Source organism: Epinephelus moara, chromosome 17 (assembly GCF_006386435.1).
Source record: "Epinephelus moara isolate mb chromosome 17, YSFRI_EMoa_1.0, whole genome shotgun sequence".
Lineage (NCBI taxonomy): Eukaryota > Metazoa > Chordata > Actinopteri > Perciformes > Serranidae > Epinephelus > Epinephelus moara.
In genome coordinates, this window is record NC_065522.1 from 6,139,024 (window position 1) to 6,161,901 (window position 22,878).

The 22,878-nt window shown below is 40.7% G+C and overlaps 1 protein-coding gene across 2 annotated transcripts in view; it reads right to left on the reverse strand.

Moving 5' to 3' along the window:
- Nucleotides 1-22,878, reverse strand: part of lrch4 (leucine-rich repeats and calponin homology (CH) domain containing 4) — an 82,054-nt gene that overhangs the window by 25,218 nt on the left and 33,958 nt on the right. For both annotated transcript variants that reach the window (XM_050067636.1, XM_050067635.1), the window contains exons 2-9: nucleotides 13,308-13,452; nucleotides 11,212-11,341; nucleotides 10,789-10,894; nucleotides 8,439-8,685; nucleotides 7,073-7,169; nucleotides 6,198-6,312; nucleotides 5,950-6,059; nucleotides 5,776-5,828 (exon numbers count right to left, since the gene is read on the reverse strand). In XM_050067636.1, the coding sequence (XP_049923593.1) occupies nucleotides 5,776-5,828; nucleotides 5,950-6,059; nucleotides 6,198-6,312; nucleotides 7,073-7,169; nucleotides 8,439-8,685; nucleotides 10,789-10,894; nucleotides 11,212-11,341; nucleotides 13,308-13,452 (1,003 nt within the window). The remainder of the gene's footprint in view (nucleotides 1-5,775; nucleotides 5,829-5,949; nucleotides 6,060-6,197; nucleotides 6,313-7,072; nucleotides 7,170-8,438; nucleotides 8,686-10,788; nucleotides 10,895-11,211; nucleotides 11,342-13,307; nucleotides 13,453-22,878) is intronic.

Below are 22,878 nucleotides of genomic sequence, written 5' to 3' on the forward strand. Positions count from 1 at the left end.
TGAAACACCCCCCCCCCCCCCCCCCCCCCCCCGAGGCAGAGAGAGCAAACCTCCCTGCCCTTCCACATGCAAACGAGGAAAGCCTGAGGCAGAGAGAGCAATTTTCCCTGTCCTTCCATGCACATACAAGGAAAGCCTAATGCAGAGAGAGCAATCCTCCCTGCCCTTCCATGCGCCTACATGGAAAACCTAACGTAGGGAGAGCAGCAGCAAAGACCCCTGGGTGCAGAGCAGAGACAAACATGAAAAGGAGGACCTGGAGTGGTGGTGGGTTGCAAAGTAGCTTGCAGAGGAAGCCGCAGCAGTAGGCAGGCCAGAGCAGTTTAAATAGGGTACCCTGAATGATGTTTGCCAATTGGTTGCATAGAAAGGAATCATGTGATCCATCAGCTGACTCCCTTCCATTAAGCAGCTGATCCATCAGTTGATTGAGCTGCTTGAGATCAGCTGATGTAGCTGGCATGTGAGCTGAGCTTGACATCTTGTCCTGCCTGAACTAACACTATTCTCAATTCCAGACATAAAAGAATGTGCTTGTGTGGTACAGAAGCCAGCAAAAATCACAACATCATCAATTTGAATTCATTTCAGTAAAAATGAAATGCAAAAATTATCATTCCTGCTAAAATCGCAACTCATATCCCAGTGGCATTATCTGTCAAGTTATCACAATATTTCTTATCATGCACAGGTATAATTATATTTTGTTATAACACATCCATGCAGCCTACATGCAAATATTCCTGCATACAGTCACCGTTGACCACTTTACCTTTATAATAACGTAACACAGCTATAGAAATGGCTTTTATCTATAGTCAGTATTTAACCCTTTGAAACCTGAGCAAATTGGCCTGATTTCTTTTAAAAACGTGAAGAAGGCAATGACCAACTAAAGACAAAATGATCCCAAAGAATTACCAAGAAATTAGTAAAAAGATCAAATTTAAAGAAAAAAAAAGAAACAAAGAAAGAAAGAACGAAAGAAATATATTTTATTATATATATACATATATATATATATATATATATAGCAATTTGTGGGGCATTACTTACCAAGTTGCTTATTGCCTTTTTTTAACCATGTTTTTGAAAGAAATCGCACCATTTTTATAAAGGGTTTAGGGAATGCCACCAAAACCTCACATCCTTTTTCAAAACAAAGCCTTTGCTACGTGTGCTTAAGATTTGCTGTGTGGCTTTCTTCACGTCAAATAAACAGAGTTCAGGGGTATTTTTCAACCTGGACCCTATTTTCCCATATGTCTGTCTCAGTGATTAATGAGAACATTTTTTTTCTGCAATGTAACCATTGGAGCATGTCCGCATCATCAATGTATGTCCACTAAAAGTGCTTGTTTTTGTTACTGACAGGCTCAGATTGTGTGTCTGACAACATTATTGAAGGATTTCTACAGAGACAGACCTTTTTTGCCCTTTTGTTTAACCAGAAACAGCTCCGAAATCGCTACCGTCAAACACACCAGATCCCATTTAAATAAACAGTAATTCTATCAGTGTACAACACACTTTATTCAAAGGCGATAGAAACAAAATAAAACTCACAGAAACCATGCTGGTTTGTCTCTTCACTGTGTCAACAATCACCAGCTCTGGTTTGGTTGAAATAAACCCTTAATTCACCCAGTTAGATGTGAAAATATGTTGGCTCTATACACATTAAAATGACTCTTTATTTAAATGGAGTCTGGTGGGTTTGGCGATGGTGATTTTGAGACTGTTTCTGGTTAAACCAAAAGGATCCAACACTTTTACCCCAACAGTGTTAGATTGTTTAGCCACTGTTAAAAAGTTGAGCCTGCAAGGACCTGAAGTTCATAGCACATCGTGAATGGTGTTGAGCAACATTAGTGCTACTATACTGTCTCGAAAAGTGCGTGGAATTCATAAAATCATGATGCTAGTCCAATATATCATAGCGTTGACGGCTGTAGGATACTGATATTATAGTAATTTTAATTAATCATACCTAGAGTAAATGTAATAGTGTCTCAGATGTGAATTTGAAAACTGCCCTTTCCAGCATGTACAGGCTGGAGGGAAGGACTGTTTCCCCCTCAGTGACTCCACCCTAAATGTGACTGGACTGTATCTATAGGGTTATAGGGGTAACAATAATAAAGTGCTTGGTGAGACACACCCTTTAGTCTTTGGTTTTACTAGTATAAGTTTAGGCAAAACCAAACCATGAAAAGTTATATAAACAGAAGCTTTTATTACAGAGCTATCTGCATTTCAGTTGTAAAAAACTGAAATGCAATTTGGAAGAAGTTACAGCAGACTGGTCACAGTGACAGTGTCCCTGTCAATCTCAATCATAGCTACTCTTATTAGAGGACAGGAAGTGAATTCAGCCTTGAACTCTTCATTAGGTGAAATGTCCAAACGATTCAAAAAGTAGCCCAACTTGTCACAGGCAACACAAAACATCTATACCGGCCCAATCAGTCTATTGACATGATATGCACCTTTATTCTGAAAGCTGGTTTGTGTAAAATCATTTTATCATTTTAATGTAAAGGCCATTGGGAAAGTGTGTGCCGAGTTTCCATTTTAAGGCTCTGTATTCTATTATTAGAAGTCCCAAAGGAAGTGCTGGAGCCAAGATTTGGAACATCCGTTTGTTCAGGCTGATTGTGAAGTGTCTGCAGGGGAGATACGAGGTTGTGCAACAGCTAAACTAAATCTTCCCTGGTCAGCATGAACAGACCAGCAGCCACATCTAAATCACGTCCAGTATATGAGGCCTAATGAGGGTGTCGGTGTTGAAGGAATGTTAGTTATTCGAGAGAGTACAGTTAATAAAACTCAGAGATTTAGGAGAACGCACACTGCTTGTTGCTCCAGAAGCTGAGAACAATGGCTCTGTGTCACATATTAATATGTAGCCAATGGGACTGCTGGGACGCTAAAGCTCAACAATGTAGTTATCTTGGTTACGGAACAACAGAGCAGCATGATAAAAACTGCCCACTGGGCTTCAGCACAAACAGGGCTGGGGACCTGGCTGCTGCTGCTGACTGCACTACATCGCAAAGGAAAATGTGACTATTGAGATAAAAGTTTTTAATAATAACAGTTTGGCAGGGATCTACAGTTATGTGGGAAATATAAAGCAGTATGATTTAAAAAAAAAAAACAGCAATTCTTACAACGTTTTAGCCTGATGCCCCATTTCATTCCTTTAGACTGATTTCATGCAAGATGTTGGCAAAGACACGACAGTACCTTTTCCATCTGGATTAAACCACAACAAGCCATGTCAAATGTTCCTTTATTCCTCTGTTGGATGGATGATGCCATTTGTACATATAGTATTGTGTTTATGGGCATTGCGGGTGTAGTGTGTAGGATTTAATGGCATTTAGCAGTGTGGTTGCAGATTTTAATTAACTGAATACCCCTCCACTTCCCAGCATGTAGCAGGCCTTCACGTAACGTAGAATGCAGAAGGCCTTATGTAGAGCCAGTGTTTGGTTTGTCACTCTGGGCTAATGTGGAAACATGGCGATGCAACATGGTGGGCTCTATGGACAAGGACCTGCTCCCTATTATATATAGATATTAATGGCTTATTCTAAAAAACCTACAGTGTCACAGATAATCTGTTAACTGCCTAGAATATTTTTGACCAGATAGGCATGTCGGTCTAAAAGTTGACTTTGCTACTCTTCAGTTAAGTAGTGGTACTGGCACTATGCTGTACCACAACAAATCTAATAAGGTGTTCATGGTACACTGGTTAGCTAGCCGCTGCCACTCTGTATTGCGCACCACCCGGGTCGCAAATTTTCAAATGTTAGGACAGCAAAGGAATGACCCACCCTACTCTCCAGATGATTGGAAAGTACTTGTTGCCTTCAATGGTTGGACTAGTTAGGTTTAGGCAAGATGAGTATGACTGGTAAGGGATAGGGTGAGATAGTCAGGGTAAGGCAATAAGAGGAAGAGCAAGGCAGGCTATTCCTTTACTATCCTAGGATTACCAAATGTGCATAGGGGTCTGGTGGGAACTAGCTAGCGGTGGCACATATTCAGCGATTAACACTGATAATGCCATTCCGACTTATGGGGGCGTTGCTGTGGAAACACTGCACCCAACTTCCAGTCTCACTACAGGTTGCCCTGCTTACTTACTTACTATGTTTTTACTATTAGCTTAGTTTGCATCATTAGTGGCATCAGCACGGTTAATGGCACTAACATAATTAACAATGCTAAAAAGGCATTTGTGGCTAACATTAAGTGTGATGCTGTTGGACTGGGATGGCGTTAGCAGCAGTAATCGCCGAATAAGCAGTGACACTAGCTAGCTTCTGTCCAAACGGTGCATAGTGCAAAACGGTTTGCTAACCAGTGGACACTGGAGGGCGGCCAGTGGGCGCTATGTTTCCCCCTATCTGTCAGCAGTGCCAACAGAAAATAATAGGCAAAACATTTACAACACAAAACATTAAAATTTCGCCATAGTGCTTTGCAATGCAGCACTAAAGCTCACTGAGTCAATGGATGCTAGACTAAGAGGAATGCACCTCTTATATTTCATATCATTTTGTGTAGTTTATTTTGTAAAAAATAGCTACAGGCTAATGGATGCCCTGCTACTGACAGAAAAAAAAACTGAACTGAAGTCCCTACCCTAGAGACAAGAATGTTAATCCCATTATATTTAGAGAAGCTGGAACCTGAGAACGTCTTATTTTTTTAAATTGAACTGACTTGTAAGATTAATCTATTAACAAAATTGAGGACATTCATTTTCTTAAGCAGGTAATCAACTAAACCTTTCAGCACCGTATAACTAAATTTGATATCTGGTATCACTCCCTCTGACACACTTTGTTTTACATCAGCTTTTAAAAGATGCACGGAAATGTAAACAATACTGTTTTGTTAATAGGATGTAATAAAAGTGAAGATAGGGTGAGTCAGTGAGTCAAGACCATTAACTTCCCAAGATAACAGCACCCACAGGCACTCAACATGTAGAGTTTGAGGGGCACTGTAAGTAATGGGAACAGCAGTCTGTTGACTTTTCCCAGCTTTTCAAATACCCTGCGAGGTGACCTTGTAAAACACGGAAGGAAACGAGAGAAAAAGTGCTAAAACCTCATCTGTCTTCGTCACTGTGAGTGCCTGAGTACACAGTTTCCAACCAGAGAAACTAACACACTGCTGAGTTTAGATGAAGAATAGAATAGGAATAGGCTGAACAGAATTAAAGGCGATATGGAAATGCTTTTCAAATAGACTGGAATACCTTGGCAAAAGAACTGTAAACAAATGAGAGGTAGAGGTCATTGCTAGCGTCTGACGCCAATTGTATTACAGAAAGCTTCCCATAAACCCTTTTGCTTCTCGTCCTTTCCTTCCTCCCCCTACCCTGAGGAGGATTAACAAATTGGCAGTGATGGTTTTCAATCACCTTTTTATTCCTTCCATTGTTTACTATCAGTAGAGGTTTCCTCATATGTTTGCTCTGTAAGACCAGTGCCCTCTGCCTATTTTGTGCTTTGAACTGTTTTTTGCTTTAAACCAATATATTTTTGTGCTTTTAAGTGTACGTTCACCAGTCTAATGATCTGCATTGTTCTGCCAACTCGCAGTGACAAGATGTCTTTTCATACCCTACATAATGTGATGTATCGCTGCACCATGGCACCAAGCTATATCTTTGTTTTGTGTTGTAAATTTACTAGAAATTAGCAGTGCCATGCAAAGGGTATCTTTTACAGTATGTTTTACAAGACTTACCTGCATACTGTTGAGTCCTGGGTTTGGGACGGTGAAGAGCTCTCCTTCTGCTCCTGGAAATCAATGACACAATCAATAACTTCCCTGTTCTAAGACAACATACAAGGCAACATGTTGAGCAACAAGACCATCTGACACAACTGCTGATCAGTCTGTAAGTGATAGTGATGATACCAGAAGAGTTGCTGTGAGAGGGGGTGTGGGTGGATCGGTCCTGATCTCCTCCTCCTCTTCCTCTGTCACACTGCTGTCAATGAAGTCCACATGTTCAGCCTCCCCATTCACTGCAAAGAGCATCGACTAGAGTCATGAGACGTATACACGTATGTACAAACAAATCTACTGCGTTAGAAAGACCTTACATTTTTAAAGAACTGTTTATTACATGAAAGTCAGGTTAGAGCAGGTGTGGCCTTCCTCACCTTTGTTAGCTTCCATAGATCTATCCTCCTCTTCCTCTTCCTCCTCCTCCAGGTTCCTCTGGTCTCTGCTGACCTCAGCCATGCGAAGGGAACGCTCAGAGAAGTCATCTGCTGACTGGACACACAGACAGATCTGGGTTATTGATCTGGAGTCAACTGTTGAACACTGTAGGACACTGTCGTAAGCTGTGCCAGATGTAGCCCATTCAGTGCCCGAGGCATTTGCATTTGTGTGAAATTTTGTCATAACTAGCATATGAATTCTTAAGTAATGGCCAAAAACATGTTTTTGTGAGGTCACAGTGATCTTGACCTTTGACCACCAAATTCTAATTAGTTCATTCTTGAGCCCAGGTGGACATTTGTGCCAAATTTAAATTCCCTCAAGGTGTTCTTGAGATATCGCTATCACAAGAATGAGACAGATAAGGTCACAGTGACCTTGACCCGTGACCTATGACCATCAAAAACTAATAAGTTCATCGTTGCGTCCAAGTGGACATTTGTGCTAAATCTGAAGAACTTCCCTTGAGGCGTTCTTGAGATATCGCATTCACAAGCTTGGGACAGATGGCCATATGGATGTACAGACGGACGTACCTTGACCTTTGAACATTAAAATCTAATCAGTTCATTGTTAAGTTCAAGTGGATATTTGTGCCAAATTTGACAACACCCTCAAGGTGTTCTTAAAACATCACATTCACAAATATAGATGTGTACGGACAAACAGACAACCTGATGACATAATCCTACACACGGCCATCGCCAGCACGGAGGCACAAAAAAGTTTGGTTTTTTTTGCACGTCTTCAAAAGGCGGCTGCAAACAAGTGGCTGATATTGTTGGGCTATATTTGTGCCCAGTGGTTTTACCTCATTTCCAGACCACCGTTTGCTGCCGCTGTCCACACTGTTGAAGCCAGAATCCAGTCCTCCAAACTGACCCGTGAACAGCTCCTGTTCTGACAGACTGGATAGGGAACATGGAGAACACACATTAGGATGAGTTAAACACACACACACAAACACACACACACACACACACACACACACACACACACACACACACACAAGCAGATACACAGCAATCTTGTTGGCAGACTGTTACATGGTGGGTCATTAATCTAAAGGGCAGTGACTCATGTTATTTTCTGTTCCAGGTCAGACTCAGAGCTCTTCTGTCAAATATTCTCTCTTATCTCTGTCCTTGGACCTGTCTATTTCCTGGAAATGGCTCACTAGACAGCTAAAAGGGGTCCTTTCAAGTTTATGAATGTTTGATGAACCCTGCTTCCTCTTAGTTAACATACCCTTTTACTGTCATCATGTATCATTCATTTCCCCATTCTTCATTTAATGTACCTCCTGCTTTTCCTCTCACCTCAAGTTTACATTCTTCCTATTTTGGCCTAAGTGCATCCTCAAGTGCATTTTGTAGTGGCAAAATATATATTTCCATATTTCCATTATCCTATAATGACTAGCTGCAGTAGCTACCACTATCAGTAAACAGTACTTATGTCTGTCACTTAAATATCACAGCAACAATGGTCACCACTTTCTCCATCCTTTCTGGATTGTGTTATCATAGTAGTAAAGTGTCAGTTATCTATTTTACTGTAAAACCCTTGTTCATCCTGAGAAACAGCATGTGCAATACCTACAAGGCCACAGAAACCACTTTTTACCATACGTTACTGGAACTACAACAACCACCTCCTGGTTGTATGCCTCTGCCAACCAGTCAAACTGCAGTTACAGCTTACAGCCATGTTTGTCCAGACTCATATGCAGCCATGACAGTTGACATCACAGTGTCTTAAAAGAATAATTCAACATTTTAGGAAAGAAGCTATTTGCTTTTTTACAGAGACTAAGATGAGACAATCAGTATCAATGTCTGCTAAGTACAGAGCAGGATGAGGTTAGCCTAGCAGGGGCAAACTAAATATGCCTACCAACTGCTCTCTAGCTCAGTAATTAATATGTATTTCTTTTTTTTTTTTAATCTGTAAAGAAACAACCAACAATCTGTGGTTGTAGTGAGAGTTGAGTGCTGGAACTATTTCTTGACAAACAACAGTTTATCCATCCACCCAGAACTTCCCTGCAGCATCTCCTGCTATAGTTTGGGACCCAGAAATGGGTTTAGCACAGGTTTTGGAGTTCCTTCATTCTCACTGCTTCTCCCTGACCATCTTCTCCTTCAGTTGCCTTTCATCCTCCAAGTTTTCCTCACCAGCTGTTGAATCCAGTGGGCCTCAGATGTCTCTCCAGCTCCTCCTGGCTCCTCTTGCAGGCCTCCATGTTGAGGTACTTAAAGATGTGGTATTTGCCCTTGGAGCAGATCTGCGCAGGCGGCATTTGCAGCGGGTTGTTGTCCAGCGCGATGCTCTGGAGATGCCTGAGGTGGCGGTAGCACAGGGGCACATGGGAAATGCGGTTGCAGGAGACATCGAGCCGGACCAGGGGAAGCTCGGATATTTCTGGTGGTGCAAAAAGAGGGGATTGTATTAGTGTCATTTCAGCTTCAACTTGTTGATACCTCCTTCAATTATCATTCCTTTTAGACAAACCCAGGTACCCAAGTTTTCTGGTAAACAACAAAAGTACTCTTTATATTCAGGTTCTCACCCACACTCACTTTGTGCATCCTTAAGGTCTAACCCAAGTGTTGATTTTCTCCTCATAAAACATCTGCAAAGCTGATTTAGGTATGTTAAATTCTCCATCTAGAGGTCAGCGACTTTAGAGGTTACCTCTAAACTGAAACCTTTTCTGTGCTTCAGTTTTAAATGTCGTTTCAACTTCTTTCTGTAAGAGTTTCTCACTTCAACTTCTGGCAGTATTTGGACTCTTCGTAATGTTTCAGCTGCAAACTTTCAGCAACTCCTGCACATGTTCCACATTAAAAGTCTGTTGTTTCCTGGTAGGCTATTTGATGTGAAAATCCTGTAGGAAGTGTTAACTTTCATTGAGGGTGGCCGAGCAGCAATTTGGAAAAACACAAGCAAAGTGGAGGCAATTGGAAGTAATAAGTGAATGTTTTGTGTTAGAGAAGAGAAAGTGAGAGCAGCAGTAGTGAGTGTGGCACGACTGCTTCTGTAGAAATCTGCATGATACCGACTTTACCATGTGAGCTGTAACAGTACGGATTAGTCCACTGTCCTTAATCTTTTTCTCTGTATTACCCTCATTACAGTTTACATTTAAACACTATTTCAATCATGTGTCAGGTCAGATGCAGGGATAGACAATATTTTTAAGCACTGGCAGAGCAACCCTCTAAATCTGGTCCACCTACATGAGATATTTTGTGGCCACAGAGCAAGTTTTTGTGGCAACAGGCCATCAGGCCATGGTTAATGTCAAACTCTAAGATATGTCCTTCAGATCCCACAACACATCTTACAAGGTTCACTTTATCCAGTTCATAGATTAGTGAGTTTTAATCACGGGCTGTGAAAATAATCGACTTAGCCACCATGACGTCACTGATTGGTTTGTGGACTGCCATTCTGAAGCCACGAGTTCATCATTTTGGCTGTCATCATCTTGGTATTTTGGAGCCACAATGACCATGTTTGCACGAAAGACTGGAGCTGTGGAGGAGTGAGGGGTGGATCTGACTCACAGACTGCAGGTATTGGTAGCGATGCCTCGCAGACAACCTGTCAATCAAGCGGCCCCGCCCTTAAATATGTGTAACTTTAATAAAATGCAAACAGGTGAGCTTTAAAAAATTCACCCCTGTACAGTTGAAAACAATGTTGAAATTAGCTATAGAGACAAAGACGTTTTTTTTTTTACCAGGCTGTAAACATGTTTATTTCTGCTGTAAAGTTGGGCATTTTAACATGGGGGTCTATGGGGACTGACTGGCTGCCATTCAAAGAACTGCAGTTTTTGACACCTTCGCATTGGCCTCATTTCTCAGCCTCAGAGGTTGCCGCTTGCTTTTCATTCAACAATGGCTAAATCTCCACTTAGTAAACACTTACATCAAACATCAAAAACAACATCAAACAACACAATTCAAAGGCGAGTTGTGGCACAGTTTATATTAAAACAAATCTACCACTAGCAGCTCCTGTTTACTGGTGGTCTGTTTACTCTCTTTAAGGAAGTGTATTCATTTACATTTCCTCCTAATGAGCTGGAGAATGAGGCACTGATGGTGTCAGATCCATTAGGCTTGCAGTAGCAGTTCAGTACCTCTACATGTAAACAATCGATAGCTCACAGTAATGATGCAATTACCATCTAAATTATAGAGATTCTACATTACAATCCAGGATACATAGAGAGCTGTAATTTGATCAGGGTGTTAGCTATACTTTACAGGATTAATGAATCTTAGCATAAATGGATAAGACATCTTTATCTTCTGCTATAGTTACAGATGCACTGAATGCTGAATCACTTCATGGGGACTCGCACAGGTTTCTGGGGTTAGTTGGATTCATTGAAGTGTATTAAGAAGTGCTGAATGGGAGCAATATGAGCTGAGGTGATCACACTGGATTTATTTTGGGAAACTGATAACTAGAGGAGGTTTAAGGTCAATGGATGGCTAAATGTGTCTGTACCTTCAGGCAAAGTGGTGAGCTGGTTCCTTCTCAGGTTTAAGTCCCTCAGACACTCCAGTTGGCCGAGCTCTGCTGGCAAACCCTGCAGCTCATTACAGCTGACATCCTGACAGGAAGAGAGACAGAGAATACAGTGAACAAAGACCAGTGATCTAAAACTGACCACTGACATGTTTCATCAATCATAGATGGATCTGGAGACCTTTTGCTTTGAACTCAGTCGAAAGTCCAAAGTGTCTGTTATAATGTCTGTGACCCACAAGGACATGAAATGATCTGTACTGAAAGAGTGGCACACAGTGGATTTTGACTTTTTTCACTATAGAAACAGTTGATAGAGTTTTATACACAGTAAGACAGTGTCGATAAGAGTCAGTAATGTGTGTGTGTATGTGTGTGTAGGTGTATGTGTGTGTATCATACCAGCTGTCGGAGGTGTGTGAGGGAGTATATGGAGGCAGGCAGTGAACACAGCTTGTTGTTGCTGACTATGAGCACTCGCAGGAGAGGAAGCTGAAACACCGACGGGGGTAAACTGGACAGAAGATTACGACTGTGGAGACAAGCACACACACAAACACACACAGTGCTGTCATTTCAGAGGCACATTCATTTAGACCTGTACACGGGTGCTGTTACTCATGTAAAAATGAATACTTGCGGTTAGCACAGCACTAACTAGCTTGCATACAAACAATGTTCAGCTACTTTCAGTCTTTGTTATTTTGGGCTGTACAGTATATTTGCCTTGAGCTTAGACTTTTGCTGCATGTATTACCAGCCACCTGGAGGGCTTCTCTGGTCTCCTAGCAACAGTAAATGATAATGTTGAGGAGAGAGGGCTGTCAGTGTGGTTCTGCTGTTCTGCTGTTGGTAGAAGAGTTGGATGGCCTCTCTTTATCTCCAGCATAAACAAACACTGAAGTTCAAATGCAGTTTTCAAACAGCTGTGCTTTAGAGGCGTCATGCACCTGCAGGCTGCAAGCCATCTTTGTGGCGTGTTGCAACTTTTAAAGCACAGTTACAATGTACTACAACTTGGGATTTATTCATTTGAGTTTTTGCAGACCAGTTAGGAGTGAAACAATTCCTCTAGACACTCTGAAAATCTTTGATGCAAATTTAAGTTTTGTTTAAGTTGTTTAAGTTTGTGAAAGCCTGAGCTTTATTTATGTTGTTATTAGGATAGTTACACACACACCTACTATCCATACAACAATGTATAAAATACACCAAAAAGCTAAGTATCAGGTGGTGTAAGTAGCAGCTGAAGCTGAATTACTGTATGCAATTTTGGGCAATAAAAATGTGTTTTTTTCCAAAAAGGAAACCAATTAGCTGTTCATTTAATAAACTTGTCTTACTTTCTCTTTTATATATTTGCCATCGCTCTAACCATGCCCTAATAATCGATAGCTGCAGCCCTACTTCCTGGTTAAACCTCCTGGTTCGACCTACTGTGCTTATCACAGTTGTGTGCAAACAGTTTTCCTGTGCAGTGTAAGATAATTACAAACAGTTTGGGTGCACTAACTTTCAGCTTTTCCAAATAAAGTCATATACATTATATTATATTAGTCATTCCTAACCACCACACCACAGACTGCTTCAGACCACCAAACTAGACTACAGGGCCAGGATGAAACAATATAATGCAGCTAAAAAATGCTGAATAATAAATTCCATAACTTTATAGGCTATTATTGGTTCTTTTTATGTTAATTACCCTTAACTCGGTGCAGTCTGTTGCGTTTTTCCTCATCCTTCCCCGTCCCGCTCGCCAAACAACACAGATTTTGAACATAAGTGCTTTAGGATCAGTACTTGATAAAAACCAGTTCATCATCACCACTTCAACATTCAGGAGAATGTGATCTATGTACGGAAACCACCTGAGTGTTGCTGAGACACCGATCTGTTTAGTTTCGGTTTAGATTTGTTTTTATGCTTGCCCACTTTTTACTCTCTCTTTGCCATTTTCTCACACAGTATAAACCTTGTTGGGTGTTTGGAGGATAAATACAGAGCAATCAGGCCTGAAATGAAACATACTACATGGTATGTGAACAAGCATGTGAAGCCACAAATAGACCACATGTCTGACTTTTTTTCTCACAGTGCATAATACACACCGTCACCAAACAATGCTGTTAATATGAAAACAGCCTGTGTTGCTAAGAAGGTTGGGAATACGTAGTTTGGACCATCTGTTGAAGTAATCTTGTCATGTTCCAAGTTCACAGCGATTACTTTGAATAAGAAATGAGTATGATGTTCTCGTCACTGATAAATATGGTAGCCAACATTATATAAACAGAACACAGCCCTAACAATGTCAAATGATTCTTTATCAGAGTTGGTGAGGAGACCTGAGGAGATGATCCATGAGTGTTTGACAATGCTAGTTTAGGTGTGTCGGGGCCTTTCAGAAAAAGGCCTGTCTAACTTTGAACAGACACAGACAGACCACAATATAATGAGGTGAACAGACCTGGATTGTGTGTATGGCGTTGAGTTACCTGAGGTTGAGGTAGGTGAGGGCCTGGAGGTTGCCCAGGTTGGAGGACAGTGAACGCATCCCATTGTGGTAAAGGCTCAGAGTCTCCAGAGAGATGAACTGACACAGCTCCTCCGGCAGCTCACACAGGCGGTTCTTAGACAGATCTGACAACACATAAAATGACCAAACATTAGACTGGTCCATCAGACTTTCCCCAGTATTCATACCGCTACCACACAGAGTAAAGGAAGACATGTGCCAGTGGGAACAAAGCAGCAACCTCCATGGCTGAAAAATGGAGGCCCAGTTGTGTGCCTCGGTGCACCAGTCGCGTTTCTCTTACAGTTTACATCCATGTCTATGTAAACATGGATGCTTCACACACATCTTACCCCTGGCAGCACAGAGGATCTATACAATCAGCACAGTTTCAAGGTGGACAGCCAAGATTAGTGTCATCAATTCACTATCAGACCAAATCTCCCCTCCTGTTCCTGAGTTATGACGCTGAATAATGGCCAGAAAAGGCTTTTTGTAGAACATTATGATGTAACAGTGAAGTTGACTGTGACCTTTTGGATATAAAATGTCATCACTTCATCATTTTATCCTATAAGACATTTATGTGAAATTTTGTCAATATAGGCTCAAGAATTCTTGGCCAAAATCATGTTTTGTGAGGTCACACTGATCTTAACCTTTCACCGTCAACCACCAAGTTCTGATTATTTTATTCTTCAGTCCAAGTGAATGGAAATGCCCAATTAGAAGAAATTTGTTCTGGTGGTATTGCGTTCACAAAAATCAGAGACGGACAACCTGAAAACATAATTCTTCTGGCCAAAGCCATCTCTGGTGCAGAGGCGTAAAAAGGACAAAGAATGGAGCTTGACGGAATCAAAAGAAATGTTTCCAAACCAAGAAAAAAGACTTGGGTAAGCAGATGTGGGTAAAGAATAAGGTAAGAAAGGGGTTACTGAGTTAATAGTGTTCTTCATAGTTCTAAAGAATTCACAACACACAGATTAGAAAGAAACCGGTCAAAATCGAAGCAGCAGAGGCTGAGATATCCTGACTTTTAGTCCCAACCACAGGTCAAGCAGAATCCTACAATTCCCAGAATACCACTTGATACAATCTTTTGTTACTATACTCTGCTCCCAGCATGTAATGTGAGCTTTCTGTGATAATCTTTTAGTCTCCAGGCCTAAACAGAGATCTTAACCCCGATGACATCAATCAAATTCATACTCTGGTTTTCTATTCTGTGTCCTTGTGCCATATTACAGCGTCCACACTGTTTTCACAAACCACCAGCGAAACACTGAACAAACAGCTCCGAGCAGAGAACCCACACTGCTCTGACAAAATCTTGGCAAGGCCAACACTGCTCCACTTCTGACCCAACTGGGTGAGCATTTCCAAAAGTAGCTGCTATCGTCTGCTTCCTGTTTTCTGTTTGCAGACTTACTGTATGTAGGCCATTCTCGTCCATCTTCAAGGATACATCAACACCAGTCAGTTAAGATGAACCTTTCCTGACAGATCATGGCCCAGATGTACAATTTCAAAACTTTCTCAATACTGTCTCAATATAAGTGAAAATGAACCAGTAACTATTTTGCTTGTTTAAGTAAAAAATATTAAACAATGTCAGTGTTTGCTGCTGTTTTTTGCATTGCAAATGGGATAGTTGGTTAGATAAAACAAACTATATTAAAAGATAAACTCTGGAAAATAATGATGGTCGGTTTATTTTCTGCCATTTAAAACAGCAGAAAATTAAAAATAATTAAATGAAAATAATCATAAATAAAATGAAAATAATCATAATAATAAAGTTACCCCTAAATAATTCTCTATCTTGAGAAACTGTTATTGTCAATTTTGGTTGTAACAAAGTCATTAATTACTTATGACCCAGTGAAATTACAAAAGAAACAACATATTCTCAAAGTTGTAATCCTGTGAACCTCCATTACTAATGTCTTCAAGGGCTGTTTACATAGATCCATACTTTTAAATGGATTTAAGCCAACATTCTATATGATGATAGACAGGTTTATATAGCTTGTGGTTTGCAGTAACTAGCAGAGTGACACAGCACATGCTTGGATACCAGCTGATGATAACTTTGTTTGTATTTCTCATAGAGTGGTTGTGGTCTAACTGATCAGTTTCTTGTCATCCTCCACCTCCTGATTTAACAATGCTCAATATACAAGACTACCTCCTCCACCATTTGACCAAATTCCTCCTGAAAATAATACCCCACCCACAGATCAGATCAAGATGTTCTAACTGCCACTTCACATGGAGTTTAACGCCTGAAAACAATCTGATTCAGCTTGATTACAATCGTCACCTTCCACCATCTTCTCTATTCTCTCTCTCCTTATGTTCTCTCCTCTCTCCCTCAAAAATCTTCTACCTTCCAAGCATTGCCTCTTCTTCCCAAACCTCCCCCCATCCTAATGATAATATCACTGGGCATGCTCAGTATTGACCCTGTCATCCACATATCCTCTTCTCTGTATCACTTAAACTCTAAGTCAGGCTGCGTGCGGGATAAAAGAAATGTGAGCGTGTGGCAGACACAATAAAGCATCGATAGATAGTCTATAGAGCGGCAATGATTCCAAAAGGCACCATTAGCACCAAGCTTTCACTGGCAGCAGCATGAGACAGAAGTCTGTCAATGGCAGACAGCCCAATGGCTGTTTATTGATTGCTGTTGGAAGCAGCAGGGCAGGAGGAGGAGGAGGAGGAGGTGGAGGAGGAGGAGGAGAAGGAGGAGGCGGCACTTCCTCTCTTTGTTAGGTCTTCTATAGAGGCTTTTATTTTGGAAGACTCAAACCGAAAATTCAGACAGAAAAAAAAACATAAATCTGTGAATTTTGTTACAGTCAGATGGGCTGATAACAGTGGGACATGGTCCATTCAGTACTATTCAGTGATATGATAAACATCATGTACCTCATTGTTCAAATGTGTATTGTACAGTTAAGTGAGCATTAATGGTTTTTCTATTTAGGGCAGAGTTTTTGCTTCCCATTGCATTTTAAGTGTTCTTTCTTTCTCTTCATGATTTCTCTTTATATCAAGATTTGCAAAGGATTGACAAAGCTTGATTTAAGGCTTTCCTTGGGAGCCGTTTTCTTCATCAACCCTATAGCTGTAACAATAAATTGACGTTTCTTTGTCTTATGTAACATTTGAATAAATATTTTTGAGTGTTAGAGTGTTAGTTTGACACAGAAGTATTCTAAAGTATTTCAGGGGATTGAAACAGGCATTTTTCACTATTTTTTTTGACATTTTAATACCAAACATTTATTCAAAGAAACAAGTTTCACCCTAATCAAGTAACAGATAAACTACTGAGCAATAAGCCAACCATGGTAAGTACTTTTGTTGGATGAGATACTGTCCCAGAAATAATTGCGAAGAATGGCATTATTGTCATTTTGAGACCATTTTATGGCACTGATATAATGATAATATGATAGCATAATAATGTTTACCCCCAAAGAGCATGAACTTTTAATTGTTAAGAATATTCATAAATTGGAAATGGAATATAAGAAAAAATTCAAAGTGTTTTTTAAAAAAATATTAGGCTAACATTTTTTACAAGAAAGTATGCTTATAAAAATAAATTGTAGTACACTATTACTCACATAGAGATGAACTTCTGCCAATAAAAACAAAACCAAGTGATGCCTGTTGTGACTAATAGACAAGCTGCGATGGGCGGCCTGGATTTACGGAGCGGAGGATGAAGTACAACTACAAATCACAGACTTTTTGGCTTGTCGCCAGGTGTCTGAAATCTAACCACTATCAGGACCGTGTCTCGTCAATTTCAAAATAACAGCTGCAGGCTACCAATAAGCTACACTGTGTCGTCTTTGAAGAGTTGTTTTACTTTTCTTCAGACTTGTGCAAGTAGACAAAAAAACAGGAGAATCGCTGCAGCCAAGTCTTATAATGGTCGACAAAACCCTGCTGTTTATTCTGGCATCATGCTGGCTAAAATATTGGGGACTTTATGTAAGTAAACATGTACATAAACACAACAGGCAATATCTAGGTCAGCAAAATGATTAAGATCAAGTCCACATACTGTGCGATAATTATCATGTCGGGCCTACTGACAAATTCAACAACCAAAATAAAGAAAAAAGACAGCAAAAGCAACCCATTTCTGATCTCTTAAAAAAGCTAATAACCGTGAATGGACAGAATAGGAAAGGGGACACAATTAAAATAAAGGAAATTAGATCTTGCTGTGTTTAATAAAGCAGAGAGATATGTCCTTTACTACTAAGCTATGTTCTACACTAATATAAAAATGAGTAAAGAAATCAGACCAAGTGTTTCATTTAAAGGACCATTTCACATGCCCTTTATTAATACAGCCGCATGGCTCAATGTGTGCTGAGAGAGAGAGCGTGTGTGTGTGTGTGTGTGTGTGTGTGTGTGTGAGTGAGTGTTTTCTGTACATAGTAAATGTGAGAGTGACTAGATACTGTACAGTAGCTTGAAAGCCTGATCTCTCCCCATCTTCACTGTCCCATAGCTGGAGGGGAGCAGTCTGAACAATAGATGGGGGTGGACCACGTGTGTGTGTGTGCGCCCACTCTGGGGGATGGAGAGCTTGTCTAGCCTCCGTATCTGTTGTTGCAAAAGACAACCAGATAACTGGGAGCTCCAGTTTGGTTTAAAAGGAAGTGATGGTTTGGAACTCAAGTCTTGGCTGCACAGCACACATTTTAATGCTATACTGGCGAGCACCTTGCAATGACTTCATTCACTCCTTAACCATAACCCATATCTCAAACATATCCAGGCTCTTATCTTAACCTTAAACCCATGCATTACTACAGAAATGGCCCAAATTTGGGCCATATTAAGTACAAAATTAGAATGCAAACACACACACACACACACACACACACACACACACACACACACACACACACACACACACACACACACCCAGGAGGCATTTCTGCCCAAATGTGCTGGTAGCTGTTGGAACAAAGCCACACTGACTCACTCTGAGCATCATGAGAAAAGCATGTGCTGTGGAATGGGCACTGGCCTGCCATGGGTTCACACAGCAGGACACTGGCTTTAAACTGACATTCTCTATGGTCCAGAGCCAACTCCGTCAGCTTAACAAAGCTGCATGAGGAGGAGGAGGAGGAGGAGGAGGAGGAGGAGAGCCAACATGTCACGGTGACAAGAAGTAAGATCTTTCCGATTAAAGAGCTGACTCACACTGGCCCTTGGATTTTGTTTCCAGATTGTCTAGATCCAGCTGAGACAGTTCACAGCTGGCATTACAGTGTGTGTCCATTTGTGAGTGGACTTGTTTTCTATGCTCCGGGATTTGGCTTCCCTGCCTGGTGCAAACAGAAAGCCTTACATCCAAACAGCTGTGATGGACGATTGTGGCTAACTACTGCTACGTTTACACCTACTGCCCAAACTGCCCCCCCCGCCCCGCATTTTGGAGCCCCTAAAAAAAGGAGACTGTGATAAAAGGCTGCTGACCCCATTTTAGTTTGAATATCCTGGGGTTGCGTTTTAGTCTGGATGGGCAGAAACAGAGAGCTTCGGAAACCATGATGCAGACACCAACAATCTCTTCCCAGTTCGGTCTCACCAGTCACAACATGTCAAGCCAAAACATAAGTAGGCCTACATACCTTTTGTTGGGTTAACTTTACTCCATTTGGTTTAGCATGGCTTCCTCCAGTGATGGAAAATTCTCCTAGTATCACTCTATTATGTTGCTGAATTTGCTTTGTAGGACTCCCTATCTGTTTTTCACCGCCTTGACCCCCTTATATTCATGTGTCACTTTCAGTAACAATTCCATCTCATCCTTGGTACATGCAAAGAAATCTCTGGTCTTACTTTTCACCATCTCCATAGTATTTTCTGTGGCTAAGCAACCAAGCACAGAGTAGACAATCTGCTTCCTGTTTATGCCGCTGCACGCATGCTCACTGCACATAATAGTCATGTGTTTCTAGGTGTGCTAGTATGAACTGAGACTATTTATTAGTGCGGATGTAGCCTGTGGCTTTTTACCTCACCTTAGGCACACACTTCAAAGACTAGTTTGATGTATAGTTAAATTAGCTGCACATAAGTGCCTATACGCTTTTGGCTTCAATGGTTAAATGACAAATGAAAAGGTTTTCAATAAAAATGTGTCTGTACCAAGCAGCATGTTAAAATGTGCATGGGCACAGCCTGGAACAAAAAACGGTTTTGGTTTCTATAGCCACCATAACAACTGTATGGGGGATGAATATTTATATAACTCACCCATTTAAATGTTATCAGAGCCTAAAGTTATGCATAATTTGAGTGACAGGTGGGTGCTGTCTGTTGACAAGTCGCTACCATGGCAACAAGGTTAAGGTTAGGTAAAGTAACCATGGCATAACCCCTGATTCAATGAGAATAGGCGTCACTGTACATATCTTTACTTCATCTTCTTGACTACATTTTGGTAGTCTAAAAAAGTCTTGTTCAGCATTTGGTTGTGCTTAAAGACCCTCTAAGGGATCGAATATTCATATTTCCCCAGTATGTACATTTTGTTTTAATGGTTTTAAGCCTGTTTTTCGCTAGCAAAAAAATTTGCATTACAATTATAACAGTTACCCATAGCTGTAAATGCACTGTCTCAATCAAGCTCACAGCTCATTAGGGCTAGCGCCACCCACTTGTCCAAATATGGTCACTTCTGGCACCAAAAATCCTAGGTAACGATGGCCAAAAATGCCAAACTCGAGGCTTCAAAACGTGAGTCCATGAACCAATGGGTGACATCACGGTGGCTATGTCCATTATTTTATACTGTCGATGGTCTGTACCCATCAAACTTTCCAGAAAAAGAACTGAGCAAGAGAGTTCATTCTTGTTTTTGAAAATAGAAGTTTGACAAAAAAAATTTAACTCAAGGCCCATTTACTAGATTTTTCTGGTGCTTTTAACAAATTCCTGTGATGAAAAAGTGAGTGGGAAGTGCAAATGGACCTAAAGATAGGTTTTGCTAGTAAACAGGAAAACGAAATCTCAGTTGACCCGAGTGAACTTTGTAGGCAGGATTAAAAATGGATAAGTCATCTTCCTATATAACTACCACAGAAAATGGCCGCACAAATGGTGACATGCAAGGATGAGATTGACATAGGTGTAGGCTGGTGTAAGTTGACTTAAGAAATAACAACTGTTAAGGTAATACAGTATCTTCAGTCATCTTGAAAAGTAACCCCTACCACAGCCTTCATGTTAAATGAAAATGACGTTAATGGAAAGAGTTTATCAATGAACATGAACATGATGTGAAGCTGGATGATTGAAGTGGTATATGACCATATCCATATTGTGACATTTAAAACGCAACAAACAAAAATACCATGCACAGTGACAGATCACCGAACAGTATTTTTCAGGGCTTCCCCCCAAAAAGTCAATGATTGGAGTAATCAGGCAGGCTGTCTCAAGATGACCTCACCACAAAACCAACTGCGTTAGAGGTAGAGAGGGGTGATGAAAACGACAGGCCGCACGAGGCAGGAAAGCATGACTTGTGTCTACTGGTGCTGACTGAACTACTTTTGAACCAGATGTTAGTACATACATCTTTACTTCGAACATGTACACAGTCTATATTTGGGCAGAGGACTGAATAATAGGCGATGTATTGAAGAAAAGACATCAGTAAGAATGTTGAATGTTTATCAAATATAAAAAATAAGAAAAAGCATTCGCTATTTCAATGTATGCTGGTTGGATCCACACATGGGCCCTCTTTGACAGCTAATAGAAAACACCTGCTATGAAATCACTGATGTGGTGTTGCCAGAAGTGCAACATGCTTAAAAAGTTTCAACCCACACAGCAGTACAACAGCAGACGCCTGCAGTCTGTTGACGTGTTGGAACTGCATACAACTTGGAACTAGGTTTAAAGGCGCTACATGCAAAAATCATTATTTTGAAAGTGATTGAGACATCAACAAAGGCCATGCTCAAGGCAACAGTAGTAATGGTCAGACCAACTCTGACTAAATGGTTCTGCTTACAATTTAAAAACTGCACAATCCATGATAAATAACATTCTTCTTTTGACTTCCCAACTCTGCCTTTTTGCAATATTATTAAGTGTAACCACCACCACCTACTGACAATATAGTTTTGTCTTAATAACACTTGAGCATTTAAGTGTGGTATTGACCTTGGACACAGGTTTGACAAAACAATCCAGACTTAAAGTCCACTTAGTAGTTTTTCCCAGATCTTTCACCTCTTTCACACAGTCTTCATCAGCAGGGGGAGTTTGCTCAGTTGTCATTAAGTTGGACCTTTTGACAAAAAGTGCTATGGACAAAATATTAACAGCTACTGAGCTTGTATAAGTGATGGGCATTTTATTTATTTATTCTTTTTTTTTTTAAAGATATTTTTTGGGGCATTTTTGCCCTTATTGGACAGGACAGGCAAGCGTGAAAGAGGGAGAGAGAGGGGGGACGACACGCAGCAAAGGGCCACAGGCTGGACCCGAACCCGGGCCGCTGCGGCAACAGCCCTGCACATGGGGCGCCTGCTCTACCACCAAGCCACCGACACCCCAGTGATGGGCATTTTAAATCATTTCCATATTTAAGAGTAAATGAGTAAAAACTGTCACGGTGAAGTTGACATTTGTGTTAAGTTTTGTCATGGTTGGTGAATAAATGCTTGAGTTATGGTTTTATGAGGTCACAAGTACCTTGGCCTTTGACACCAAAATCAAACCAGTTTATTGCTGAGTCAAAGTGGACGTTTGTGCCAAATTTGAGGCCTTCTTGAGATATTGCATTAACAAGAATGAGACAGATGCAAGGTCACAGTAACCTTGGCCTTTGATCACCATTCTACAGTAATCAGATCATCATCGAGTTTAAGTGGACATTTGTGCCAAATTTTGAAAAGATTCCGTTCTTGAGATATTGCAGTCATAAGAATGGGACAAACGGACAAACGGATTGATGGACAACCCGAAAACGTAATGCCTCTGGCTATAGAATGGAGTCCAAATAAAGACCCAAGTGAAAATGCAAGTAGGGGTTAGGGTTAGCGTACCTTTCTGTGCTGCAGAGACTGTAGAGATTAGACTACATAAGACATTTATTTAGTTTATTTTATTGAAATACTTACAAACCTCACTCTTAATACCTGGTTGCCATTATGCCTGTAACTTTAGATTAAGTGACGCCTAACTGAAAACGCTGAACGTTATCTGAGGCAGCAAAACATCACAATATCATTTGTGCCATATGGATCCGTGCAGATACTCACAAATAACAGATAACCTAGAATGCATGTTTTTTTACAAAGCAAAAAACAAAACAAAACAGCAATTACTTCGTATGTTGATCATATACTGACATCCAAATCAAGTATTCGAGTACTCATGCCCATCCCTAGCTTGTATTGATCATTTCAAACTTGACAACACATAGTGGGTCCCTCTGTAATTCATGCTGAAACATTTTACAGTGTGTGTTAATGAAATTAGCT